The 24,738-nt window shown below is 45.8% G+C and overlaps 1 protein-coding gene across 5 annotated transcripts in view; it reads right to left on the reverse strand.

The window, feature by feature from the left end:
* The window catches only part of ADGRD1 (adhesion G protein-coupled receptor D1), a 1,511,981-nt gene that overhangs the window by 314,230 nt on the left and 1,173,013 nt on the right, over positions 1-24,738 (reverse strand). For all 5 annotated transcript variants that reach the window (XM_073676103.1, XM_073676100.1, XM_073676102.1 and 2 more), the window contains one exon: positions 5,042-5,108. In XM_073676103.1, the coding sequence (XP_073532204.1) occupies positions 5,042-5,108 (67 nt within the window). The remainder of the gene's footprint in view (positions 1-5,041; positions 5,109-24,738) is intronic.

Below are 24,738 nucleotides of genomic sequence, written 5' to 3' on the forward strand. Positions count from 1 at the left end.
CTAATTTACAGGTGCATGTCTACAGAAGCACGAGCTGGGAATAACATTCTGGTCACTACAAAGGCAGTTTGCAATTTTCACTCAGCAACGTCCACTGCTGCTTGTTTCTGGAAAACACCCATGTAGTTAAAATCCTCACCACACCTGTAGATAAATTCCCAAAGGGTATAATTTTCAAAATGGGGTCACTTGAGGGTGCATTCTGCTCTTCTAGCACTGAAGGTCTCTGAATATGGAGTCTTCATAGTATTCTAGGAAAATCTGCGCTCCAAGAGGCAAATAGTGCTCCATCCCTCCTGAGTCTCACCGTATTGCTAAGCAGTACTGTACAGCCACATATGGGGTATTTCTACATTCAGCAAAAATTGTGTGACAAATTTTGGTGCCATTTTACCCATTTCCCAGTGTGAAAATGTAAAATCTGGGGCTAAAACAAAACTTTTGTGGTAAAAATGTAATTATTCTTTCTTCACAGCCCAATGATGTAAAATTTTGTGATGCACATGTGGTGTCAACTTGCTCACTGCACCCCTAGATTAATTCATTGAGAGGTGTAGTTTGTAAAATGGGTCTCTTATGGGGGGTTCTGCTGTTCTGGCACCTTAGGGGCTCTGCCAATGTGACATGGCACCATCAAACCAGCCCAGCAAAATATGAACTCCAATATGGCGCTTCTTCCCGCCTGTGTTTTGCACTGTGCCTCAAAAGTAGTTTTCGACCACATATGGGGTATATACATACACAGGAAAGATTGCACAACAAATTTTGGGGTCCATTTTTTCTGCTTTTCTTGTGAAAATAAAAAATTGGAGGCTAAAACAACATTTTTGTTGGAAAAATATATTTTTTTCATTTTTAAACATCCACGTTGTAAAATTCTGTGAAGCACCTGTGGGTTCAAGGTACTCACCATACATCTAGATAAGTTCCCTGAGGTGTCTAGTTTCCAAAATGGTGTCCCTTGTTGGGAGTTTCCACTGTTTAGACACATCAGGGGCTCCCCAAACACGACATGGCATCCGCTATAATTATTCAAGTAAATTTTTACATTCAAAAAGTCAAAAGTTCTTCCCTTCCGAGCCATGCCGTGCACCTAAATAATGGTTTTCTCCCACATATGGGGTATCAGTGTGCTCAAGAGAAATTGCACAACAAATTTTGAGGTCAATCTTTTTCCTGTTACTCTTGCAAAAATAAACAAAATTGGGTCTAAAGTAAAATTTTTGTAAAAAAAAGTTAAATGTTCATTGTTTTCTTCCACATTCCAAAAATTCCTGTGAAGCACCTGAAGTGTTAATAAACTTCATGAATGTGGTTTTGAGCACCTTGAGGGGTGCAGTTTTTAGAATGGTATCACTTTTGGGTATTTTCTGTCATGAAAGCCCCTCAAAGTCACTTCAAATGTGATGTGGTCTCTAAAAAAATGGTTTTGCAAATTTTGCTGGAAAAATTAGAAATCGCTGGTCAACTTTTAACCCTTATAACTTCCTAACAAAAAAAATTTTGGTTACAAAATTGGGTTGATGTAAAGTAGACATGTGGTAAATGTTATTTATTAACTATTTTGTGTGATATATCTCCCCGATTTAAGGACATGAAAATTCAAAGTTTGAAAATTGCTAATTTTCTAAATTTTTGCCAAACTTCAGATTTTTTCACAAATAAACGCAAGTGATATCAAATAAATGTTAACACTATCATGAAGTACAATATGTTACGAAAAAAACAATCTCAGAATCAGTGGGATCTGTTGAAGCGTTCCAGAGTAATTACCTCATAAAGTGACAGTGGTCAGAATTGTAAAAATTGGCCTGTACATTAACGTGCAAACAGCCTTCGGGGGTAATGGGGTTAAACGTACAGCGAGTATGAATTTTCATGAAATAACTTCATCTTTGCACTAACTATTAATCACAGAGAAACTTCTGCACAAAAAAATTTCAATGGAAAGAATTCAGCATTAATGCTACCTAGGAACTTAGTCTTAGAGTATGTGAGTATGTACACTATGAATTTATGACCTATGTCTAGTGTGTACATTGGGAAAGCCTTCAATATTCACACTAAACATATCCATAGACATCTATTGTCTGTGCTACAGAATAAGGTATGAAACAGCATAGGAGAGTTCACTATTCTACCTTACTTAGTCCAGTAAAAAAGGTATACGTTAAATGTACAATATATGTGTTTTGAGATAGAAGTATATGGATGAAAAGCTTTTCCCAGTGATATCCTAAAAAATAGGGCCAAAACCCAATGTAAACATAGTTTATCAATCATTTCTAGTATTAAACCCCTATACAGATAAGAGAAAAGAAGGGATAAAAAGGTTGCTTTTCATACTAATGAACCATTGTTGGCTGCTGCGGTGAAACAATGACCTTGTGACTAGGGATGAGTAGACTCATAAAACTTGGGGTTCATTGGGTTAGACTGGTTTGGGTAGCAGAACTATAGCAGAACCCCATACAAATCAATGGGGACCCGAACTTGGAGCTGGAAAAAATCTCTCTTTTTCTCCCTTTCTCTCTGTAGTCTAAGATGACGCTTCCAAAGCTACGGAGGCAAACTAGCTGCATTTAGCATTGTGAGCGATAACAATGCTGCTGGCCCAAACTGTCACTCAAGCAGGAACACCTGTCTCCGATAGGGATGAGCGGACCTGTAGAAGTTCGGGTTCTGGTACCCAACCCAAACGTTAGTCAAATGTTCAATTCGGGTACCAGAACTGTACCTGAACTTGAAGCAGAATCCAAATCCCGTTGAAAACAATGGAGACCCAAACTTTGGATCTGGAAAAAAATTATCTCTCTTCCCTCTGAAGTCCGTGTTCGGCGTTTAGCACTGGACACTAACTGTCTTGTACGAACCTCGAAGTTTTACGTTTGAGTTCGCTCATCTCTAATCTCCTACAAACCAGTAAGTCTATAGGCCAAGGAGTGGTGAGCTCCTGAAACCAGAAGATAAGAATAACCCTTAGACAACGTTCACATGTTCAGTATTTGGTCAGTATTTTTCATAAGTATCTGTAAGCCAAAACCAGGAGTGGTGCACGTGTCTCTATTCTATACTTTTCATCTGACTGTTACTCTCCTGATTTTGGTTTACAAATACTGATGTAAAATACTGACCAAATACTAAATGTGTGAACATCACTTTAAAAGGACCTAAAATGTACAGAAAGAAAAAAAGTGATGGCCCTGGCTTGTTACATCACCTTAGTGGGGTAATTCTACTAGATTGAAATATATCTGAAGTTTCACTTTAAAGTGGATATGTCATCAGATTTCAAAATATTAACTGTGTGTGTTATTAGGTTGAGCTTTTGGACCTGATGAGACTAGTGTATTTACATTGAAAATCAATGTCAGAATGGTTGTATAACCCTTTTTGAAACTTTCACTGCATAATACTAAAATGAAGACTTTATAAATCTAGTTCTAGTTGGACTCATAAAATGTTAATTTTAATTTCAGGATTATACATCTCTTTTGACATGGATTTTTAAAGTAGAAGGCTATCCTCATCGGGTATAATAGATTGATTTAATAATGCATATAGTTTATATTGTGAAATTTGATGGCAGATCCACTTTATGAATATATTCTGAAATATTAGAAACTACTGCCATGATATATGCTGATTTGCATATTAATAATGTTTTTGACAAAACCCTAAAAGCATTGTTCTGACAGCAAATCTACACGTCTTCCTGTGCAGGCGGGCTGTCTGAGCCCTGCTGCTCTCTGTGTGTGACCCTCGACTGCTCTTCACATACAGCGCAGCAGTTCTCAAACTTATTGTGCAGCAGAGACACGCTGTCAGACATTAGGGGGCTGCTGATGCCAAACCAATATAAATAGGTCTTGCCACGCTCATTGTTTTGTCCTGTCAAGGCCAGCTCACCAGAACAGTGAAGGCTCCTGGGCCCCCCAAAGTACCAACAGGATACTAACAGAAAATAATCCCCGTACACAGAAGAGATTTCAGTGCTCAGACTTTGGAAAAATAGATATGTTAATTTAACTTAACAAAATGTCTAATTTTTTGCATAGCAGCAATTACTGAGAATAATTTTTGGAATACAATTTTTCTTTGTTGTCAACTTTCTTAAAGTGCCCACTTAGCGTAAATTTACTATTGTGTCAGGATGTCCATTCAACTATGTCCAGAGTCCATAACAGATATCTTGTTTTTGTGATTAATGAGTAGATTATAATTTAACTCGGCAGAAACCCAATGACCTATTGATGATTTCACTAATGGCTTCAGTGCTGTAGAAGACTAGTACCTATATACTGCATTTACATGACATTGCAGCTTTCTGCCTATGCACAGTGCACACAGAAGCTACCAATTAGGGGTGTGGCTGGGGTTATACACAGCTCAGCAGTCAGAGAATGGGTAATTCCTTCATTATAATCATTCAATGCATCTGGAGGTATTGAATGATAGCTATTTCATATGTAGTGAGTATTGGAAAACAACAATGGGTGGAACCTGGTGGTTTTATACCAAGTCAGCTATTTCATATTAATTAACCTGGCAATTTGTTGATAATTCTGTTGAATGCTGAATGGGCACTGAACTGGCACAACGCTAATACTCTAAGTATCAGCAGGGTCACCCTGTATATAAGCCAGTGCCCCATTCCATACAAATTTACTGTGAACATTGAGTTGTCAGAGCCCTCAGTTGGACGCATGGCCCAAACTAAGTTTTGATGTGGGGGAAGCTGACATCCCTGAATGCCTCCATATATTTAATCAAGTAGCCTTAGGCCACGGCCCCACTATCAGTATTTGGTCAGTATTCGGTCAGTATTTTTTTCTCAGCAGTCGGAGACAAAACCAGGAGTGGGTGATAAACGCAGAATTGGTGACTTGTTTCTATTATACCTTTTCTCTGATTGTTCCTCACCTGGTTTTGGCTCCCACTCCTGAGAAAAAATACTGACCGAATACTGACCAAATACTGATAGTGGGGCCGTGGCCTTAGACTATATATCAGAAATTACATGTCTGTCTTATGCACTTACTTTTCCCCCACTCCGTAGCTGTCTAGAGCGGATGTAGCAGACACAATGCAGATAACCAAGGAAGAACCTGAAATAAAAGATGTTACATAGTTAGATACTTCCATAGTACATAGCTTGAAAAAACACACAGATACTTTACCTTTCTCAATAGATTATACATTATTTAGCACTAGATTATTTATAACCCGTAATGCCATTATTTATGAGGAAATTATCCAGCTCTTTCTAACCCCTTACCGATATACAACTTACTGGTATTTTGATGCGGGCTCAGCGTGAGAGCCCGCATCTTTACAAGCAAGATTTAATCAACCATTATGTGCCTTTAACAGCCGGGGGTGGAGAGGAGCTCGGCCCATGGCTGTTAACCTGTTAAATACCGCTGTTAACCTCTGACAGCGGCATCTAACACGCCCCTGTAGAGGGCACATCATTCCACGTGCCCTTTCGCACGCCATTGACATGATCGCAGGGCCTTGATGAATTGCCATGACAGCAGAGGGTCTGCTGATGAGCCCCATGCCTGTCATAATGATCCTCCTGTGAAAGCCAGCATTTAGCTGGCGTTCATAGGAAACCGTGATTGTATAGCACAAGCGATTAGACGATCGCAACTTCAAGTGTCCTAAGGGGACTAACAAATATAGTAAAAAGTGAAAAAGTTTTAAAAATATGTTAAAAGTAAAAAAAAACACAAAAGGTCAAATCACATCCCTTTTACCCCAATAAAAATTAAACAATTAAAGAAAAAAAAAATACACATATTTGGTATTGCTGCGTTCGTAAAAGTCTGATCTATCAAAGTACAAGATAAATGAATCCGATTTGAAAACGGTATAATGAGAAAAAAAATGGAAACGCCAGAATTACGTCTTTTTGACAACCATCACATTGCAATAAAATGCAATAAGACGCGATCAAAACATTGGTATCAATAAAAACATCAGATCAGGGCACAAAAAACAAGAGCTCACACAGCCCTATCCCGAAAAATGAAAATGTTGCGTGTCTTGGAAAATGACGTAACAAGAAAAGTTTTTTTTTTAAATCTTTTATATGTGTCCCGCAAAAAACAAGTCCTCATATGGTTATGTGGGCAGAGAAATAAAAAAATGATGGCTCTTGGAAGAAGGGGAGGATAAGACGAAAACGAAAAAAACAGAAAATAGTCCCATCAGGAAGGGGTTAAATCGTTATATACAAATCTACCGTTACTACTTCTTGCTGTAGTACATTCCACTATTCTAACTGCAAAAAAAACTATTCCTTTTAAGATACCAGGATCGCCGTTCTTCCACTTATAGCAAATGTCACTTGGTCCTTTGAAAGATCTTTGGAAGGAATAAATCGTGTGCCATTTCTTTGTATTCACCACATATGAACTTATTCATGCGAATGATATCAGGGACAGTTTTTCTAACTTTTCATTATAAGGCAGGGAGCTTAGGTTAGACGCACCACTCCAGCAGTGAAAAAACTAAACGCTGAAGTAGTGCTTTAAATGTTTTCCTAAGCATGGGATAAGCTGTTTTTTTGTAAACCCACTCATAATCCTTGTAAACAAAGCAATCAATAGTAATTTATTAAAAGCCAAATAATGTCTCCAATGTTAGGCTCCACCAACAGCATAGGGCTTTCCATGATGGGCTTTTGGTGCGTTTTTACACTGTGTAATTTTTCTGTGTCAAAAACTTAGCGTCTTACAGTTCAATCAGAGTGAATGGGATTTACAGAAATCTCACACCCACTGTGTTGTAAATTGACCTGCGGTGCTGGTTTCAGATCAGCAGCATGTCAATGTCTCTTATAGGTACACTGAACTTTATGTGCAAATTTTCCCCATAGACTTACATTAGAGGAGAAAAATCCACAAGTAAAAACTCTGCGTTTTTAGTGCGCATCAAAAACACATGTAATCCGCACATAACTGTATAAATAAAATTTTGTCAAAGCCAAATACCAGGAAGTATCAAAAGCAAAGCAGCTTTATTTGTAACATGACAAAGCAACAAGAGACAAAAACCGCAGCATCAAAAACGCAATAAAAAAGCATGTAATAACACATACAAAAACACAATGAAAAAACGCAAGTAACCTAATTCACATGTTCAGTATTTGGTCAGTATTTTACATCAGTATTTGTAAGGAGTTTGTTCAGGATTGTTCAGGAGTGGAACAATCAGAGGAAAAGTATAATAGAAACACGTGACCACTTCAGTATTTATCACCCACTCCTGTTTTTTTCAATAAATATTCTACAAAACAATTCTTGTGTTATTATATATGAAACATGAGAAAAGGATATAGTAATTCTATAAAGTATAATTCACAAGTGTGTTCAAACCCACTAGTGACTCCATTCATAAAAAACATATCGCATGGTCTGTGATGTCATGGCATTATACTGCATATAAGCCTTACTTTCAAAAACCTATTATTTACCACACTCAATAAACATGACATACGCAGATTTGGTTGGAAAATTTATGGCCACGGCCTTTATTAAAAATTCTTATACTTAAAAAACCATAACTTTAATAAAACTCTTATAACACCGCAGCTTAGCCATAAGCTCAAGCCCGTTTACCTTACCAACCTTGTGTCCATTCAGTCTCCTGAACGACTAACCTCAAGGCCGTGACGAATATAAACATATATGTAGGGAGGGCGGGTGGGCAGCAGCACTAGATGAGCAGCGTCTGAGGACTGACACTCTCCTCAGGCGCTGCCATCTTTAATACCCTGCACCACCAATGTTTAAGAAATATTAGGACCCTATCAGCAGAAGGATATAAGTGGGGTTACAGCCCATAAATAATGTGTGTGCCTAAATAAGTTGAAGTATCTTTTTGGGGGGTTGGGGGGAGACTTTTTTCAATTTTTTGGGGGGGTATTTTACATACACTAATGATTTGATGGATGAAAAATTCCCTAGCAAGTTGATATTGGGTCTTTTTTTCCCCTGAGCTGAATGTGCATCCTTGGACGCACTTCCAGCTGAAGTAAGCGCTGGGGTCAGTGAGCCCCCCTCCTGCACGGGCCCTCAAGAGGACGCAGCACGTCGAAGGAGTGAAGAAAGGTGAGAAGGATGATTGGGCTTCTTTTTTTTTAAAAAAAGGGCCGCTGATCTCCCGACAGCAAGTGTGAAGGGAAGACCGGGGAGCGGCGCCGCCGGTCGGGATACTTCTGCTGCGAGCAGCTGGTCATCTCCCGCAGCGCCGCTCCCCGGTCCTCACTAATACAATTTGCTGATTGGTCGCGGCCACCGGCATTTTTTTTCTACAGCACAAACCTAATCTCTTGCAAGGAAGGTTTGTTCAGGATTTTGCTCGATTTTTTTTGCTACAGTTTTGCTGCGTTTTTCACTGAACCACAGTATCAGGTGTCAAGCAGTTTACCCTTCCGTATTATGGTAGTGATAGTTGTTATGACTAATGATGTTCATCTTTTTCTTCACTCCACAAAATCTATTTTAAAAAGTATGGTAGCACATACTTGGGCATGACCTGTTGATTTGCTTTTGTTACTATTCAATACAGAACTTGACCTCAGAGTTTACAAATGGCTGAGTGTTGGGCTCAATATCTTTTCCTGCTGCTGGTACTTTTCACTTACTGAGATTTTATTTTCTTGTCATTATTTTTGTTTCACAAGATTATATTTTATAGTATTTTAACTCTATAAAGGATCCGGACATTTTTTGTTTGTTTTATGCTTTCCCTTTTCCCTTTCCTTGCTCTAAAAGTCATAACTTTATTATTTTTCTGTCGACATAACCCTATGTGGGCTTGGTTTTTGCAGGAGTTGTAGTTTTAAAAACCCCATTCATTTTACCATATAATGTACTGAAAAATGGGAAACAATTTCCAAGCGGGATGAAATGGTAAAAAAATGCAATTCAGCCATTGTTTTCTGGGTTTTGTTTTAGTTCATTTTGCAGTATTGCTGACATGGCAATAGGATTATCCTGGATAGTATAATTACGGTGATACCAAACTTAAAAAGTTTTTTTTCAAAATTTTTTCAGCTTTTTTTTACATTTTTACTTCTCCTAGAGGACTTGAACCTATGATTATGTGATCCTGCAATACTACAATATTGCAGCTTATAGTGTAATTTAGCAGGAGGAAGACTAAGATGGCAACTATGGAGGCGTTAAGTAGGTACCCCCAGCTGCCATGGTAACTTAACACATAAGTTTCTTGTGATCGCACTATTTAAATGACGCTGTCAGTGATTGACAGCAGGACAGCTATATGTTTTTGGAGCCTAGCTCCGGCCGCTGCGGTTACAGATTGATGATGGCTATGTTATACAGCTTGCACCTGCTGTGTGTGAAGCAGGCTTAGCTACTGAGCCCGCCCTATACACTGCAAAGCAACCTGTGATAAAAAATAGTTTTTTTCACTATTACAATAAGCTGTATTTGTGACGCCCAGCTGCGCTTGGTAGCACAGATCCTAGAAGGGTGTATTGATGGATTCCTCCACAAGAGGCCCCCCATAACCATTCACACATCTCCACCTTCCACCTCAGACCACCAGAGGGAGCCCGTTAGGGATAGATAAATAGGGAAGGTGGAGCCAGGCAGCAGTTAGTCTATTCTGGTTTAGCAGTGAGTCCAGTACAGCCTGAGAGGAGTTACCTCAGAGGACAAAAGCCTGTTCCAGCCCCTGCAATTGCTATCCTGCAGTGGAGCTTATCCAGACCAAGACTCAGTTGTAGCTCAGAGCAGTGAGCTTAGGTGTGCCGGCGCATTAAGATCGGTGAAGCGCGGCAAGCTGCCGTTAGTGTGAGTAGCCTAGTGAGGGCCCGAGTAGGCCGAAGGTGAGTGGAGAGTTAGTACATAGGGGGCAGAGGAGCTTAATTGGCTCACCCCGAAGCAGTTGCCGGACACCGGGTCCGAAGCTTACCTGGATCTCCACGACCCAGTAAGATATAACCGGAATCCCTGGAAAACTACAAGTCCCAGGATCGCTAAAGTGCTGATACGTAACAGAGCCAGGAGACACATAGGCCCGCAGCTAAGGTGCGTGTACTCCAAGAAAAGACCCTACCACAAGGTCAGCCAGCGCAGGACAGAGACAAAGTTAGACCTAGCTCCAGGCAGGTCAGAAACTTATTACGCAGAAGCAAGAAACAGGAGGCCCAAAACCCGCTCATTGGTGAGGATCCTGACATGCACCCTTCACCCTACAGTGCTCCGGGACGTGCCTGAATTTCCATCAGTAAAAGGTACTGAAGTGACTATTGTGTCTGTCCCTGTTCTTGCTCTGACCCGGTTGGGTCTCGTCTGTCCTGCATATCCATTTCCCTACACTGCCCTGAAGCCTAGCTCCACCTGTGGGGAGCTATACCATCCGGCTGCCTTATCATCGGCCTCAGTGGACTGCGCAGCGCTGGTGATTCTCACCAGAAGCCACAGGTGGCGTCACAAACTGTTATAAAACTAAACAAACCAATATCCACCCTTTTTAAGGAGCAACCCTGTAACGGGTCTGGGAGGCGGAACCTCTGGGCTACAATACAAGGGGGCGGTCCTTGTAAGGGAGCGGGTGGCGACCAGGCAGGTAGTCACAGGAGGTGACCAGGACAGTCTCTGGGTGTACGGGCAGGAGGACACGGCAAGTGATCGGGGCAGTCTCTGGATAAAGGGTAGGTACGACCTGTGATGGCTGAACCTCCAGGTAGGCTAGCAAGGCAGATGAAGAATGTGTGCTCCCAGGTGAGCAAGCGAGAGTCTCTGGAATTGCAGGTGGTCACAGCACGTGACAGCGGAGCCTCCGGGCAGGCAAGCAGGCAGGTAGCGGAGAAGCGCTCCCAGGTGAGCGGGCAAGAGTCTCAGGAATAGCTGGTGGTCACAGCACGTGACAGCGGAGCCTCCGGGCAGGCAAGCAGGCAGGTAGCGGAGAAGCGCTCCCAGGTGAGCGGGCAAGAGTCTGGAGTAGCTGGTGGTCACAGCACGTGACAGCGGAGCCTCCGGGCAGGCAAGCAGGCAGGTAACGGAGAAGCGCTCCCAGGTGAGCGGGCAAGAGTCTCAGGAATAGCTGGTGGTCACAGCACGTGACAGCGGAGCCTCCGGGCAGGCAAGCAGGCAGGTAGCGGAGAAGCGCTCCCAGGTGAGTGGGCAAGAGTCTGGAGTAGCTGGTGGTCACAGCACGTGACAGCGGAGCCTCCGGGCTGGCAAGCAGGCAGGTAACGGAGAAGCGCTCCCAGGTGAGCGGGCAAGCTGGTCCATAGACAGACTGACCGGAGTTGTAAGGCAGACCGTCGGACCTCAGGCAAGCAGGCAGGTAGCTGATGTGCGCTCCCAGGTGAGCGGGCAGGCTGGCCCTTAGACAGACTGACAGGAGTAGTAAGGCAGACCGTCGGAGACCTCAGACTAGCAGACAGGTAGCAAGTAATCAGGCAGGAATCTGACAGGTAACTGGCAGGTAACTGGCAACGGGACCTGAGGGCTGAAGCACAGGTGAGACACAGGTGCAAACAACATTGCTCGGGCACCTCCATTTTGGAGGAGGTGCCTTATATATGATGAAGTCCTCCGGCCATTGGCCGGGGACTCCTTAGGACGGCGCGCGCGGCCCCTTTAAGAGGAGGGAAGCGCGCGCGCGCCCTAAGCACAGGGGCCGGGAAGGAGCGCGCGCTGAGAGCAGAGCGGGAGGAGGACGCCGGGAAGGAGCGCGCGCTGACAGCAGAGCGGGAGAGGGACGCCGGGCACGGGGCAGAGCGGTGAGGGGAGCAGCGTCCCTGCCTAGCAGAGGGAAGGGACGCCGGCACTACAGTACCCCCCCTTTAGGCCCCCCCTTTTTTAGGCCAGACAGAAATTTAGCTAGGATGAGAGGGGCATGGATGTTCTCCCGGGGCTCCCACGTTCTCTCCTCAGGACCAAACCCCTTCCAATCTACCAGAAAAAAGGTCTTTCCTCTTACCCTTTTGGTGGCCAGAATGTTCTCTACCTCAAACTCGTCCTCAGCAGAAACCGGAGCAGGAGGCGTACCTGTAGACTTGGAAAAAGAGTTAAGTACCACAGGTTTGAGGAGAGATACATGGAAGGAGTTAGGGATCCGTAAGTTGGCCGGGAGTTTCAATTTATAGGCCACCGGGTTGATCTGACTGGTGACCTCCAGAGGTCCGATGAACCGAGGCCCTAACTTGTAAGAGGGTATCTTGAGTCGAACATATTTAGATGAGAGCCAGACCTTATCTCCTGGACGAAATTGAGGAGGATCCAGGCGTTTTTTGTCAGCGTGTCTTTTCATCCGCTCGGACGACTGAAGGAGTGCGGATCGGGTACTCTCCCAAATGGAGGAAAATTTGCTAACGAGAGATTCCGCAGCCGGGTTGTCCACCGAGGTGGAGACAGGAAAAGGAATCCGAGGATGCTGACCAAAGACTACAAAAAACGGGGATTTGGAGGAGGATTCGCTCTCGTGATTATTGTAAGAGAACTCGGCCCATGGTAGGAGATCCACCCAGTCAGAATGGTGGGCATTAACGAAGTGCCGGAGGTAACTGGTCAGGTTCTGATTGATCCGCTCCACTTGACCATTGGACTGTGGGTGGTAAGCGGAAGAGAAGTCCAGGGTGACGTCTAGTAGTTTACAAGTGGCTCTCGAGAAGCGTGAGGTGAACTGTACCCCACGATCCGACACAATGTGGAGGGGCAGGCCATGAAGACGGAAGATGTGACGAATAAAGTCTCTAGCTAGCTCGGGTGCAGACGGGAGGCCTGGCAGGGGAACGAAATGAGCCATCTTGGAGAAGCGGTCAGCGACCACCCAAATGACCGTACAACCGGCAGAGAGTGGGAGGTCAGTTATGAAGTCCATTGCAATATGCTGCCAGGGGGCAGCAGGTACTGGGAGCGGAAGGAGGCGACCGGCTGGCAGATGTCTCGGAACCTTGTTGCGGGCGCAGGACACACAGGCAGAAACAAAGTCTATTACATCCTTGTGCAGGGTAGGCCACCAGTAGTGCCGGGAAATAAGCTGGAGGGTCTTCTTCTGACCAGCGTGGCCAGCCAGTTTAGACGAGTGACCCCAGTGAAGGATCTTCTCCCGATCAGGTACTGATACGAACGTCTTTCCGGGAGGGAGACGATTTAGACTCACGGGAGCCACCTGCATTACTCTGGCGGGATCGATGATGTGTTTCGGATCTTCCTCGAGATCAGATACCAGAAAGGATCGAGACAAGGCGTCCGCCTTGACGTTTTTGTCAGCCGGGCGAAAATGAAGGACAAAATCAAAACGAGCAAAAAACAAGGACCACCGGGCTTGGCGCGGGTTAAGTCTCTGGGCATGCTGGAGGTAAGCCAAGTTCTTGTGGTCAGTGTAAATTATTACCGGGTGAAGAGACCCCTCAAGCAGGTAACGCCACTCCTCCAATGCTAGTTTGATGGCTAATAACTCTCGATCTCCTATGGAATAATTGCGCTCAGAGGAGGAGAAGAGTTTAGAGAAGAAGCCGCAAGTTACCATCCTCCCGGAAGAAGATTTTTGAGTAAGTACCGCTCCAGCTCCAGAGGAGGAGGCGTCCACTTCCAGGAAGAACTGCTTGTTGCCGTCCGGGCGATGCAGCACCGGGGCGGAAGAGAAGGCCTGTTTTAAGGAAAGAAAGGCTTCTTCTGCTTCGCGCGGCCACTCTTTGGGATTAGTACCCTTACGGGTGAGCGCGGAAATTGGGGCAGTCCGGGAAGAGAAGTGTGGTATGAAGAGGCGGTAGTAGTTGGCGAAGCCCAGGAACCGCTGAATGGCCTTCAACCCCTCCGGTCGGGGCCATTTCTCGATGGCAGACAGTTTCTCTGGATCCATTCGTAGGCCGGTCTGAGAAATAATGTAGCCCAAAAACGGAAGCGAGGTCTGCTCAAAGAGGCACTTCTCGTATTTAGCGAAGAGGTGATTCTGCCTGAGCCTGAGCAGGACCTGACGAACGTCCCTCCGGTGAGTCTGGAGATCCGGAGAGAAGACCAAGATGTCGTCCAGGTACACCACTACGCAGGAGTAGAGAAGGTCCCGGAAGATGTCATTGACCAACTCTTGAAAGACGGCAGGAGCGTTACAGAGACCAAAGGGCATTACCAGGTATTCATAGTGGCCGTCCCGGGTGTTGAATGCCGTCTTCCATTCATCCCCTTGACGGATACGAACCAGGTTGTACGCCCCACGGAGGTCTAGTTTGGTGAAGATTCTAGCCCCCCTCAGACGATCAATTCTGGAATGAGCGGAAGGGGGTACTTATTCTTCACCGTGATCTGGTTTAGGCCTCTATAGTCTATACAGGGACGGAGAGAGCCGTCCTTCTTTTTGACGAAAAAGAAGCCTGCTCCCGCCGGGGAGGTAGATTTCCGGATGAATCCCCTGGCCAGATTCTCCTCAATATATTTCGACATCGACCGGGTCTCAGCAGCGGATAAAGGATAAATACGCCCACGGGGAGGAGTAGTACCGGGTAACAGGTCGATGGGACAGTCGTATGGTCTATGAGGGGGTAATGTCTCTGCCTCCTTTTTATTAAAGACATCAGCATAAGACCAATAAGGAATTGGAAGTCCAGGTAGATTAGCTGGGGTAGGAGAGGGACGGACGGGATGGACGGGAACCAGGCAGGTCTTATGACAGTCTTGTCCCCAGCGAAGGACTTCTCCGGTTTGCCAGTCAAGCACGGGTGCATGTTTCTGGAGCCAAGGCAGACCTAGCAAGAGGGCGTGAGAGAGTCCAGGCAGAACATGAAAGGAGATACTTTCAGAATGCAGCATTCCCACCTGCAGAGTAATGGATTCGGTGATGAGTTGGATGGGGCGTGGTAAGAGCCACAGACAAGGGTACAGCCAGAGGTTTGGTGGGGATGCAGTATTTCTCTACCAGGGACTGTGAAATAAGATTCCCGGCTGCTCCAGAGTCCAGTTGGGCTAGTTCGAAATAACGGTTCTCCCCATAGACGATTGAAACTGACAACAGCAGGGATGGAGAGGATTTATTCTTGTCTAGGTGGACCTCTCTGAGCGAACCTAGACACAGGCGTTTCCCGACCTCTCCGGGCAGGCACGGATCCGGTGCTCCTTACTGCCACAGTAGAAGCATGTCCCCTCGGCACGGCGTAAGTCCTGACGGGTCTTGACCATCTTGGTCTGGTCGACCTGCATAGGCTCAGGAGGGTGTACCTGGTTAGAGACAGAAGGAGTGACGGGTTTCTGAAAAGTAGGAGCTAGACGTGGTAACCTCCTCTCACGGGTGACCTCTCTGGCACGCTCCTGGAACCGTAGGTCAATCCGGGTGGCAAGAGTTATTAAGTCATCGAGAGTGGTAGGAATGTCCCGACCGGCAAGTTCATCTTTAATACGGCCGGACAGACCCTCCCAGAAGACGGAAACCAGAGCGTCGTTATCCCAGGCCAGCTCCGAGGCAAGGGTACGGAACCGTATGGCATATTGGCCCACGGTGAGACTCTCCTGACGGAGGCGTAGCAACGATGATGCAGATGAGGTCTTCCGTCCGGGTTCGTCGAAGACTTTCCGGAAAGCCGTGAGAAAAGCAGGCAAGTTGGACACCAGGGGGTCTCCTCTCTCCCATAGAGGATTTAGCCAGGCCAGGGCCTCCCCGGTGAGATGGGACATGATGAAGGCAATTTTGGCCCGGTCGGAGTTAAACTGGTGGGACAAAAGTTCAAAGTGCAGGGTGCACTGATTTAAGAAGCCCCGAGCCTGGACGGAGTCGCCTCCGAAGCGAGGAGGTGCAGAAAGCCGGGGTCCGGGGTAGGATACCATGGTATTAGTGGGCAGCGGAGCTGCCGGATTGCAAGATATGGCACTGGCGGAGGTTGTTGGTGGATCAGACAGAGTGTTCAGGCGAGTATTGACATTCCGCAGGTGACCCAGGATGGACTCCTGTTGGGACCTCTGACGGGACAGTTCAAGACAGAGGTCCGAGAGCGAGGGAGCTTGGGTGCCACCGGGTTCCATGGCCCGAGCAAACTGTAACGGGTCTGGGAGGCGGAACCTCTGGGCTACAATACAAGGGGGCGGTCCTTGTAAGGGAGCGGGTGGCGACCAGGCAGGTAGTCACAGGAGGTGACCAGGACAGTCTCTGGGTGTACGGGCAGGAGGACACGGCAAGTGATCGGGGCAGTCTCTGGATAAAGGGTAGGTACGACCTGTGATGGCTGAACCTCCAGGTAGGCTAGCAAGGCAGATGAAGAATGTGTGCTCCCAGGTGAGCAAGCGAGAGTCTCTGGAATTGCAGGTGGTCACAGCACGTGACAGCGGAGCCTCCGGGCAGGCAAGCAGGCAGGTAGCGGAGAAGCGCTCCCAGGTGAGCGGGCAAGAGTCTCAGGAATAGCTGGTGGTCACAGCACGTGACAGCGGAGCCTCCAGGCAGGCAAGCAGGCAGGTAGCGGAGAAGCGCTCCCAGGTGAGCGGGCAAGAGTCTGGAGTAGCTGGTGGTCACAGCACGTGACAGCGGAGCCTCCGGGCAGGCAAGCAGGCAGGTAACGGAGAAGCGCTCCCAGGTGAGCGGGCAAGAGTCTCAGGAATAGCTGGTGGTCACAGCACGTGACAGCGGAGCCTCCGGGCAGGCAAGCAGGCAGGTAGCGGAGAAGCGCTCCCAGGTGAGCGGGCAAGAGTCTGGAGTAGCTGGTGGTCACAGCACGTGACAGCGGAGCCTCCGGGCTGGCAAGCAGGCAGGTAACGGAGAAGCGCTCCCAGGTGAGCGGGCAAGCTGGTCCATAGACAGACTGACCGGAGTTGTAAGGCAGACCGTCGGACCTCAGGCAAGCAGGCACACGTGGAGGAATGTTGTGCCTGGGTGGATCACAGAAGGATTTGTTGGTTGGTTAGTCATGCAAGTGGAAGCTGTGTGCACAGAAAAATCTTCACAGAGCAAGTAACAGAGCTTATCTTGAAAGTAAGCCAATTTGGACTCCCTTTCGGAAGCTGGAAAATATTCCCACATTTTGCTTTTATAACAAAGGTCTAAAAGCGTAGTTATCCAATAGTCAATACTTTGTTTTATGTTAACAATACACCTGTCCTCCAACAAGCATTGCAACTTATAGTTTGCCATGCAAGTCAGCATGAGCAAGAGTTCCCTTGTTTCATTGTCATAACCACATCACAATGGTTGGTTGTCTTGGCCTGAGCCATAGTCAACATCATTTTCACTCTGTCTGCCTCATTCCCTGCCTTGTCCCAAGTCTATTTCCTCCCCCACTTCCACCTGTTTTTGCTCCTCTTCCTCCTCATTCCCTAAATCCTGCAGCATATGACACTGACTTTGAGGGTCCCAACAAAGCTCTGATCAGATGCAAATTGGTGTTCTTCCCCCATTTCTTCCTGCATGCTGCTGAGTGTTTGTTCCAGGATAAATATTAGCAGGATGATATCACTGATTCCACACATGTACCTACTGACAAAGTTTGTCACCTCTTCAAAGGGCTTTAATAGGCTACCCACATCCCTCATTAGCTGCCAATATCAGATCTCAATGTAACCCATGCTCCAGTTATACTGCTGAATAATGTACTCCATTACCGCTTTATGCTGTTCATGCAAAATGCTACAAAATATACGGCATCAAATTCCAGGTGGATGCGACGTCGCCAATCAGGTGGGGCTCTGGCATTTTTTTTGCAAAGCCAGGTAGGCATGCTTTGCCATGTAAGACCGTCTGAAATGGGCTGACACTTTTCTAGCCATAACCAACCCCTTTCTTAAGCATGTTATATTTATCTGGCACTATTAAATTTAGGAAGTGGGCCATGCATTGAGAGTGAGTTATTTTGGCATACCGCAAGGCAGTCAGAATGTTCTCGGCATTGTTGCTCATTATAATTCCAAGTTGCATTTCATGGGCAGGCAGCCAGGGGATGAGTTGTTGCTTGATGCACACCAACTCTTCCACTCTTTTTCCCCTTGAGCAAAAAGAATGAGGGCCCTAAGTAAAATTAATGATATGCCCTGTGCTTGTTGAGGATGAGATCATGTCAATTGAGCAGGATCCAGAGGGGTTGTGAGAGGAGACAGATAACCGCCACCTGGTGGTGGAAACAAACTTATCTCCCAGTCGTGGAGGGCTCCCCACCTGTCCCAGGTGTGGTGATGCATCACTGGCTTTTAAAACATTCACCCACTGAGCTGTGAGACTCATATATTATCCCTTGCCATAGTGTCTGTTCCAGATATCTATAGTGCAGTGCACTGTGAAGCTTGGTAGACAAGACAAGTCCAGAGAATGGCCTACATTCTCCTGCACAGGAAAACAGAGAGCGGGCACCCCTTTCTTCAAGAAATAATGATAGGTGAACACATGCCATTATTTCTCGAAAGGCAGCAGAATCCACAAGCTGGTAAGGCAGCGACTATACCAACAGCAACTTGACAAGATGCGACTTTTGTTGGCCAACCAGTAGATGACTGGAAGCATATGGTTGTTTTCTCGACACACAATTGGCGATGAATATTTGCTGTTTGAATGGAGAAGAATGACCAGGATGCATACTTTAGAGTTCAAAATGCAGTAGAGGAGAATGACAATGATAATGGCAGTGATGATGACACCAAACAGATGCTACATAAGAGTACAGCTTGGCTAACAGAAAGATGAGCGTGCTGAGAAGGGGGAAGAGTACAACTTGAGCATTGCTATAATTGCTGGCCAGCTAGACTTTACCAAATAAGGTGATGTCGCTTTATGTGCTGATGGAGATTCACCCCCCCCACCCCTGGAGTATAATCATTAACCCTTTTCTGACATTTTCCATTTTTATGACTTTCCATTTTTGTGCTTACATTTTTTCCTCCCCTTCTTCCAAGAGTTATAACTTTTTTATTTTTTCCATAAACATAGCCATGTGAGGGCTTGTTTTTTTATGTGCTCATGTAATGTACTGGAAAGTGAAAAAAAAACAACTTATGTGCGTCAAAATTCCCAAAAAAAGCGAAATTCCACAAAAGGTTTTTTGGGATTTGTTTGTTCATTATAGGATAAAAATATTGTGACAATAAGACTCTCCATGTTAGTACGGTTGCGGGTATACAAAAAATACATAGTTTTTTTTTATTTAAGTGATGAAAAAAATTGGAATTTTGTAAAAACATTAATGTTTTTTGTACCCTGAACTAACATTTTATTGATACTATTCTGTGGTAGATACAATGTTTTACATCGATTTTTTTAAATTTTTATGGTCGTTTTGGTGATGTACTCATGATTCTGGTTATGTAGTCACATACTAATGGTGGTTTTGGTTATGTATTTGTATACTGATGGTGGTTCTGGAGATGTATTCATCTATTGATGAAGGGTCCGGCAATGTATTCCTGTACTGATGGTATTTTTGGGGATGTATTACTGTACTGTTGTTGGTTCTTTGAACTACAATCAACTGAACATTTTAGTCTAATGTATAAGGAGTAGTGATGGGTGAGCACTAAAATGCTCGAGTGCTCGATGCTCGGGTCGAGCACATTGGAATACTAGGGTGCTCGACCCGAGCAACAAGCCCAATGTAAGTCTATGGGAAACTCGAGCATTTTTCAGACAGTTCCCTCCGGCGGTCTGCAGAGGGCCTAAAAATTGCCCAAATCGATGGGAACAGTGCTCAAATGATATGGGGACAGCATGGGGGAGACCCCTGGAAGCATTTCTGACTCTGAGGTCACTTCTGTAAACAACGTTGTCAGAGATATTACAGCACTTTTACGGACTCACAATAAAACATACAAAAACGAAACCAAAATGGATTTTCCTGCTGGGAAATATGTTAAGGAACATCCTTCCCAGGGTAATGACTTGTATATAAAGCAAAATAAATAACCAAATACAAAAATGCTCCTCCACACCTTGGGCTATGTTCACACGTAGCATTTTTGATGCGTTTTTGCACTTTTGCATTGCTTTAAACTGTGACAAATGCATTCACCAGGAAATGTCATTTTAACATTTTACAACCTTATCTGGCCATGTGGTGTGTGAGATATCATCATTTATGAAAGAGGGACTCTGAAAGTCACAAAGCCTATTTTTATAGGGCCATCAGGCGGCCTTTACTATTCTTAAAGGGCCAGCTGTCAGCCCTCATTATTCTTAGAGAGCCATCAGCCGGCTATGTTTTATTGTTCTCATTACTAAAGAGTGGGTCTCCTATACTGTTATTGTATATGCAGTAAGTGGCAGGGCTGCTCAAAATTTGGACACACCCCAATACCACTTTGAAGAGACTTAGAAGAGGGCCTTTTGAAAACAATGTTCCCATTATTAGGAAGTAGGTCTCCGATTGTGTTTGCCTATGCAGTGAATGCAAGGGTTGCCAAAAATTTGGAGGCACTCTAATGCCCCTTGGAAGAGACGGAGAGGAGGGCCTCCTGAAAAAAAATGTTCCCATTATTGGGAAGTGGGTTTCCTATACTAGTAATGCCCATGCACTAAGTGTATGGGCTGACAAACATTTACCCCTGGGGGGTATACATGAACATGCTGCATAACATTTTTTTTTACGGGCATCATAAACACCCTTTAAAAAAATTATGTGGGTGTTGCATCACGGACCACGGTCACCCTGGTGATATGGTGGTGGAGGATGAGGAGAAGGAGGAGGACAAGAGCAAAGAGCCAAAATCAGGAAACGTATACCCATGTGTGGGTGTGAAGAGGTGCATGGGAATACACCTCCCAAAGAAAGACACTGGATTTGAGTTTATGTTACGCTGCTATCATTCGGTGGTGTTGAGAAGTCTGGCCCAATCCAGCCCTTGTTCATTTTCATAAGAGTCAGCCTGTTAGCAATGTCAGTTGACAGGCGGATGTGCTTATCAGTTATAATTCCACCAGCGGCACTAAAAACCCGCTCTGATAAAACGCTGGTGGCAGGGCAGGCCAGGACTTCCAAGGCATAGAGAGCCAGTTCATTCCACGTATCCAGCTTGGATACCAAATAATTATAAGGCACAAAGGAATCACAGAGAACGTTGATACGGTCGGCAAGGTACTCCCTCAGCATCTTCCCAAACTTTGCACTCCTTGTGAGAGTACCTCGCTCCTCAGGGCTTGTGCAATTGAAGAGGCTGAGAAAATTCTCCCAGAACTTTGACAGTGTTTCCCTGCCTCTGCTGGATTGAAGTTGTGTCTCTCTCGCCTGTACTCCTTGGTTGTCCAATGAAGTGTGCCCTCTGCTGCCAGCGTTTTCAGATGAGAATTTTTTTTAATAGTTCCGCAACAAGGGCCTTCTGGTACAGCCCCATTTTTGTAGACCTGTCCACCTCAGGAATAAGAGATATAAAGTTCTCCTTGTAGCGTGGGTCTAGAAGTGTCACCAACCAGTAATAACTGTCACTCAAAATTTTGAGAACGCGAGGGTCATGGGAAAGGCAGCGTAACATACACTCAGCCATGCGTGCCAGACTGCTAACAGGCAAGACTTCCGTGTCTACACCAAGAGAATGACTGACCATGCTCTCCTCCTCCTCTCTGTCCTCTGGCCATACACGCTGAACAAACGGTATGACAGTTGTGCAGGTAGTACCGTCTATAGCATATGAAACTAATGAAACTAGCTCCTGTTCTTCCTCCTTCTCCTCTTCCTCATTGTCACAAAATCCACTTTGGGATGAGATGAGGCTGGGCTGTGTGCAATCACCCTGCATGGTTCCTTGCTCCATCTCATCGTGCTCCGCCTGCAATGAATCCTCTTTGATTGTGAGCAGAGAGCATTTCAGAAGACAGAGAAGCGGGATGGTGACGCTAATTATGGCGTCATCGCCGCTCACCATCTTGGTGGAGTCCTCAAAGTTTTGGAGGATGGTACATATGTCTGACATCCATGTCCACTCCTGAGGTCTTATGTGTGGAGTCTGAACTTAATACCAACGGCCTTCTTGATGCTGGTACTCAACCACTGCCCTCTTCTGCTCACAAATCCTTCCCAACATCTGTAGTGTAAAGTTCCAACGCGTGGGGACATCACACACTAGTCTGTGAGCTGGAAGCTGCAAACGCTGCTGAAACATGGCAAGGGCGGCGGAAGCTGTAAGTGACTTTCTAAAATGGGCACACAGGTGGCGTACTTTAACAGGTAGATCCGGCAGCTTCAGGTAGGATTTGAGAAACCGCTGAACCACGAGGTTAAGCACATGGGCTAGGCATGGTACGTGTGTGAGATCGCCTCGCCTCAGAGCCGCCACCAGGTTCCGGCCATTGTCACACATGACCATGCCTGGCAGTATGTTCAGCGGTGTGAGCCACAGATCTGCCTGCTCTTTCAGAGCTGTCCACAACTCTTCAGCATTGTGCGGTTTGTCATCTAAGCATATTAGCTTCAGCACAGCCTGTTGCTGCTTGGCCAAGGCAGTGCTGCAGTGCTTCCAGCTTGTGACTGATGTGGTCATTTTGGAGATGGAGGCTGAGGAGGATGAGGTGCAGAAGCTGTAGACTGTGGGGGCAACCCTGATTGACCTAGGGCCCGAAATCCTCGGCGTCGGAAGGACGTGTTCCGTCCCAAGGTCCGACTGGGTCCCAGCTTCCACTATGTTAACCCAGTGTGCCGTCAGCGAGATGTACCATCCCTGCCCACATGCACTTGTCAACGTGCTTGTGTAATGCGGGGACGGCACACCGGGAGTAAAAGTGGTGGCTGGGGACCGAGTACCGAGTGACGGCCGCCGCCATCAGGCCTGCTGAATGCTTCCGTCTCCACCAGCCTGAAAGTGAGTGTGCAACGACAGTTGCAGAGCAGGAGGCATCTTCGCATACACCATGGACAGGGGATTGGCTTGCATGCACAACAGCGGAAGAAGCAATGGTGCTATCCGCAGACACTGTTCCTGGACCCTGGGGTTCGGCCCACAAAGTCAGGTGCTTTGCTGCCATGTGCCTGATCATGCTGGTGGTGGTCAAGCTGGTTGTTTTGCCACCCCTGCTGATGCTGGTCTGGCAGGTGGTGGAAATGGCCTTTTTGGGGTTATTGGCAGAGTCTTTAAAAAACAACCAGACTTGGGAAGACCTAACAGTTGTACTGGCAACTTCCTTCGTGTTGGTGTTACGGGGAACGGTTGCCTGCCTTCTGTCTGCGGCCACTACACTGCTTTTTCCTGCCTGTTTGGGTGCTCTGCCTCCCCCCCCCCCATGTAAAGCTCTCCTCGCTCTGCATGTCCTCCTGCCAGGTTGGGTCAGTTACTAAATAAGTAAATACCTGGCCTGTAGGTAACTATTTTGAACAGTAAACTGGTGTCAAAAACTTTGCTGTCACACTGAAAACAAAAATTTAAATGGAGGCCAAAAATGGCAGTATTTTCAGCGCAATTATATGTGATCAGTGTAATGGACAAACCACAGTTTTAAATAGCATGATTTTTAGCGCTGTAATATGCTGTTGGCACTGTTTTCTGCAGTGCCAACAAGCAAATGGCGCAGAAAAAGTGTGTTCTCTGGATTGCTTTTTAAGCAAATAATGAGGATTAATTAAGATCAATAAAAAATTATTCCTGGCCCCTGAGACCTGGGCCTTTGTCTAGAAATATCTAACAGCAGCAGAATGCAGAACTGGAATGGAGCCTCTTGTGCTACATGCACTGCAGTCTGCTATATACACTGCCTGCCTGCCTATATACACTGCCTGCCTCATATCTCTGCGGATGTATTAGTCCTCAGAAGGACTGTTTGTTAAGATGGATATGTGTAATGTACTTGTTTTTTCCCTACACTACCTAATACACAACCAAATCTCTCTCTAGCTCAGCAGCACCTCTCCCTACACTGCCTGATTGCGGAGTAGACTAACTAGCACAGCGGCGCCAGGTCTGATATAGACCCGATGACGCTGTGTGGCCAGCCAATCACTGTAATGCCACAACCAACATGGCTGCGGCATTACAGTGAGTGGCAGGCAATCCCTGCATGCTGATTGGCGCTCTAAAGAGCGACAAACATGCAGGAAGGGGACCCGAGCAACCGCCCGAGCATCTTGCAAGTACTCGGCGAGCTCCAAGCATCTCGAGTACTGAGATGATTGGGAGAGTACCGAGTATTTGCGAGTATGCTCGCTCATCACTAGTAAGGAGGCCTCCAAACTTTAACGCAAGAGATGATGTTGGGTGAGAATGATCCAGCATGTTGAGACTATAGGCAGTTGTACTATTCTAGATAACAAAGGAGTGCTTGGCTGATCTGAAAGTTTCTGTGTTTGTGGAGTCAGAGAAGAAAGCTGTTGGCTTAGGCAGCCCTCTTGTTACCCTTGTGAAAATGAAAAATTTGGGGCTAAAGCAACATTTTTGTGAGAAAAAACATAATTTTTATTTTCACGGCTCAACTTTATAAAATTCTGTGAAGCAGCTGTGGTTTTAATGTGCTCATCACACCTCTAGATAAATTTTGTTAAGGGGTGTAGTTTTCAAAAATGGGTCACTTGTGGGGGTTTCTATTTAGGCACATCAGGGGCTTTGCAAACACATCTTGGCATCTGCTATCTGTTCCAGCCAATTTTGTGCTGGAAAAGTTAAACTTTGGTCCTTTCCTTCTAAGCCCTACTATGTACCCAAACAGTAGTTTTCCGCCACAAATGGGGTATCAGCGTACTCTGGAGAAATTGCACAACAAGTTTTGGGGTCCATTTTCTCCTGTTACCTTTGTTAAAATGAAAAATTTGGGGCTAAAGCAACATTTTTGTGGGAAAACCCATAAAGTGACACTGGTCAGAATTGAAAAAGT

The sequence above is a fragment of the Phyllobates terribilis genome, unplaced genomic scaffold, assembly GCF_046119375.1.
Source record: "Phyllobates terribilis strain yellow unplaced genomic scaffold, ASM4611937v1 Scaffold_1__5_contigs__length_1240528914, whole genome shotgun sequence".
NCBI classification, from domain to species: Eukaryota; Metazoa; Chordata; class Amphibia; order Anura; family Dendrobatidae; genus Phyllobates; species Phyllobates terribilis.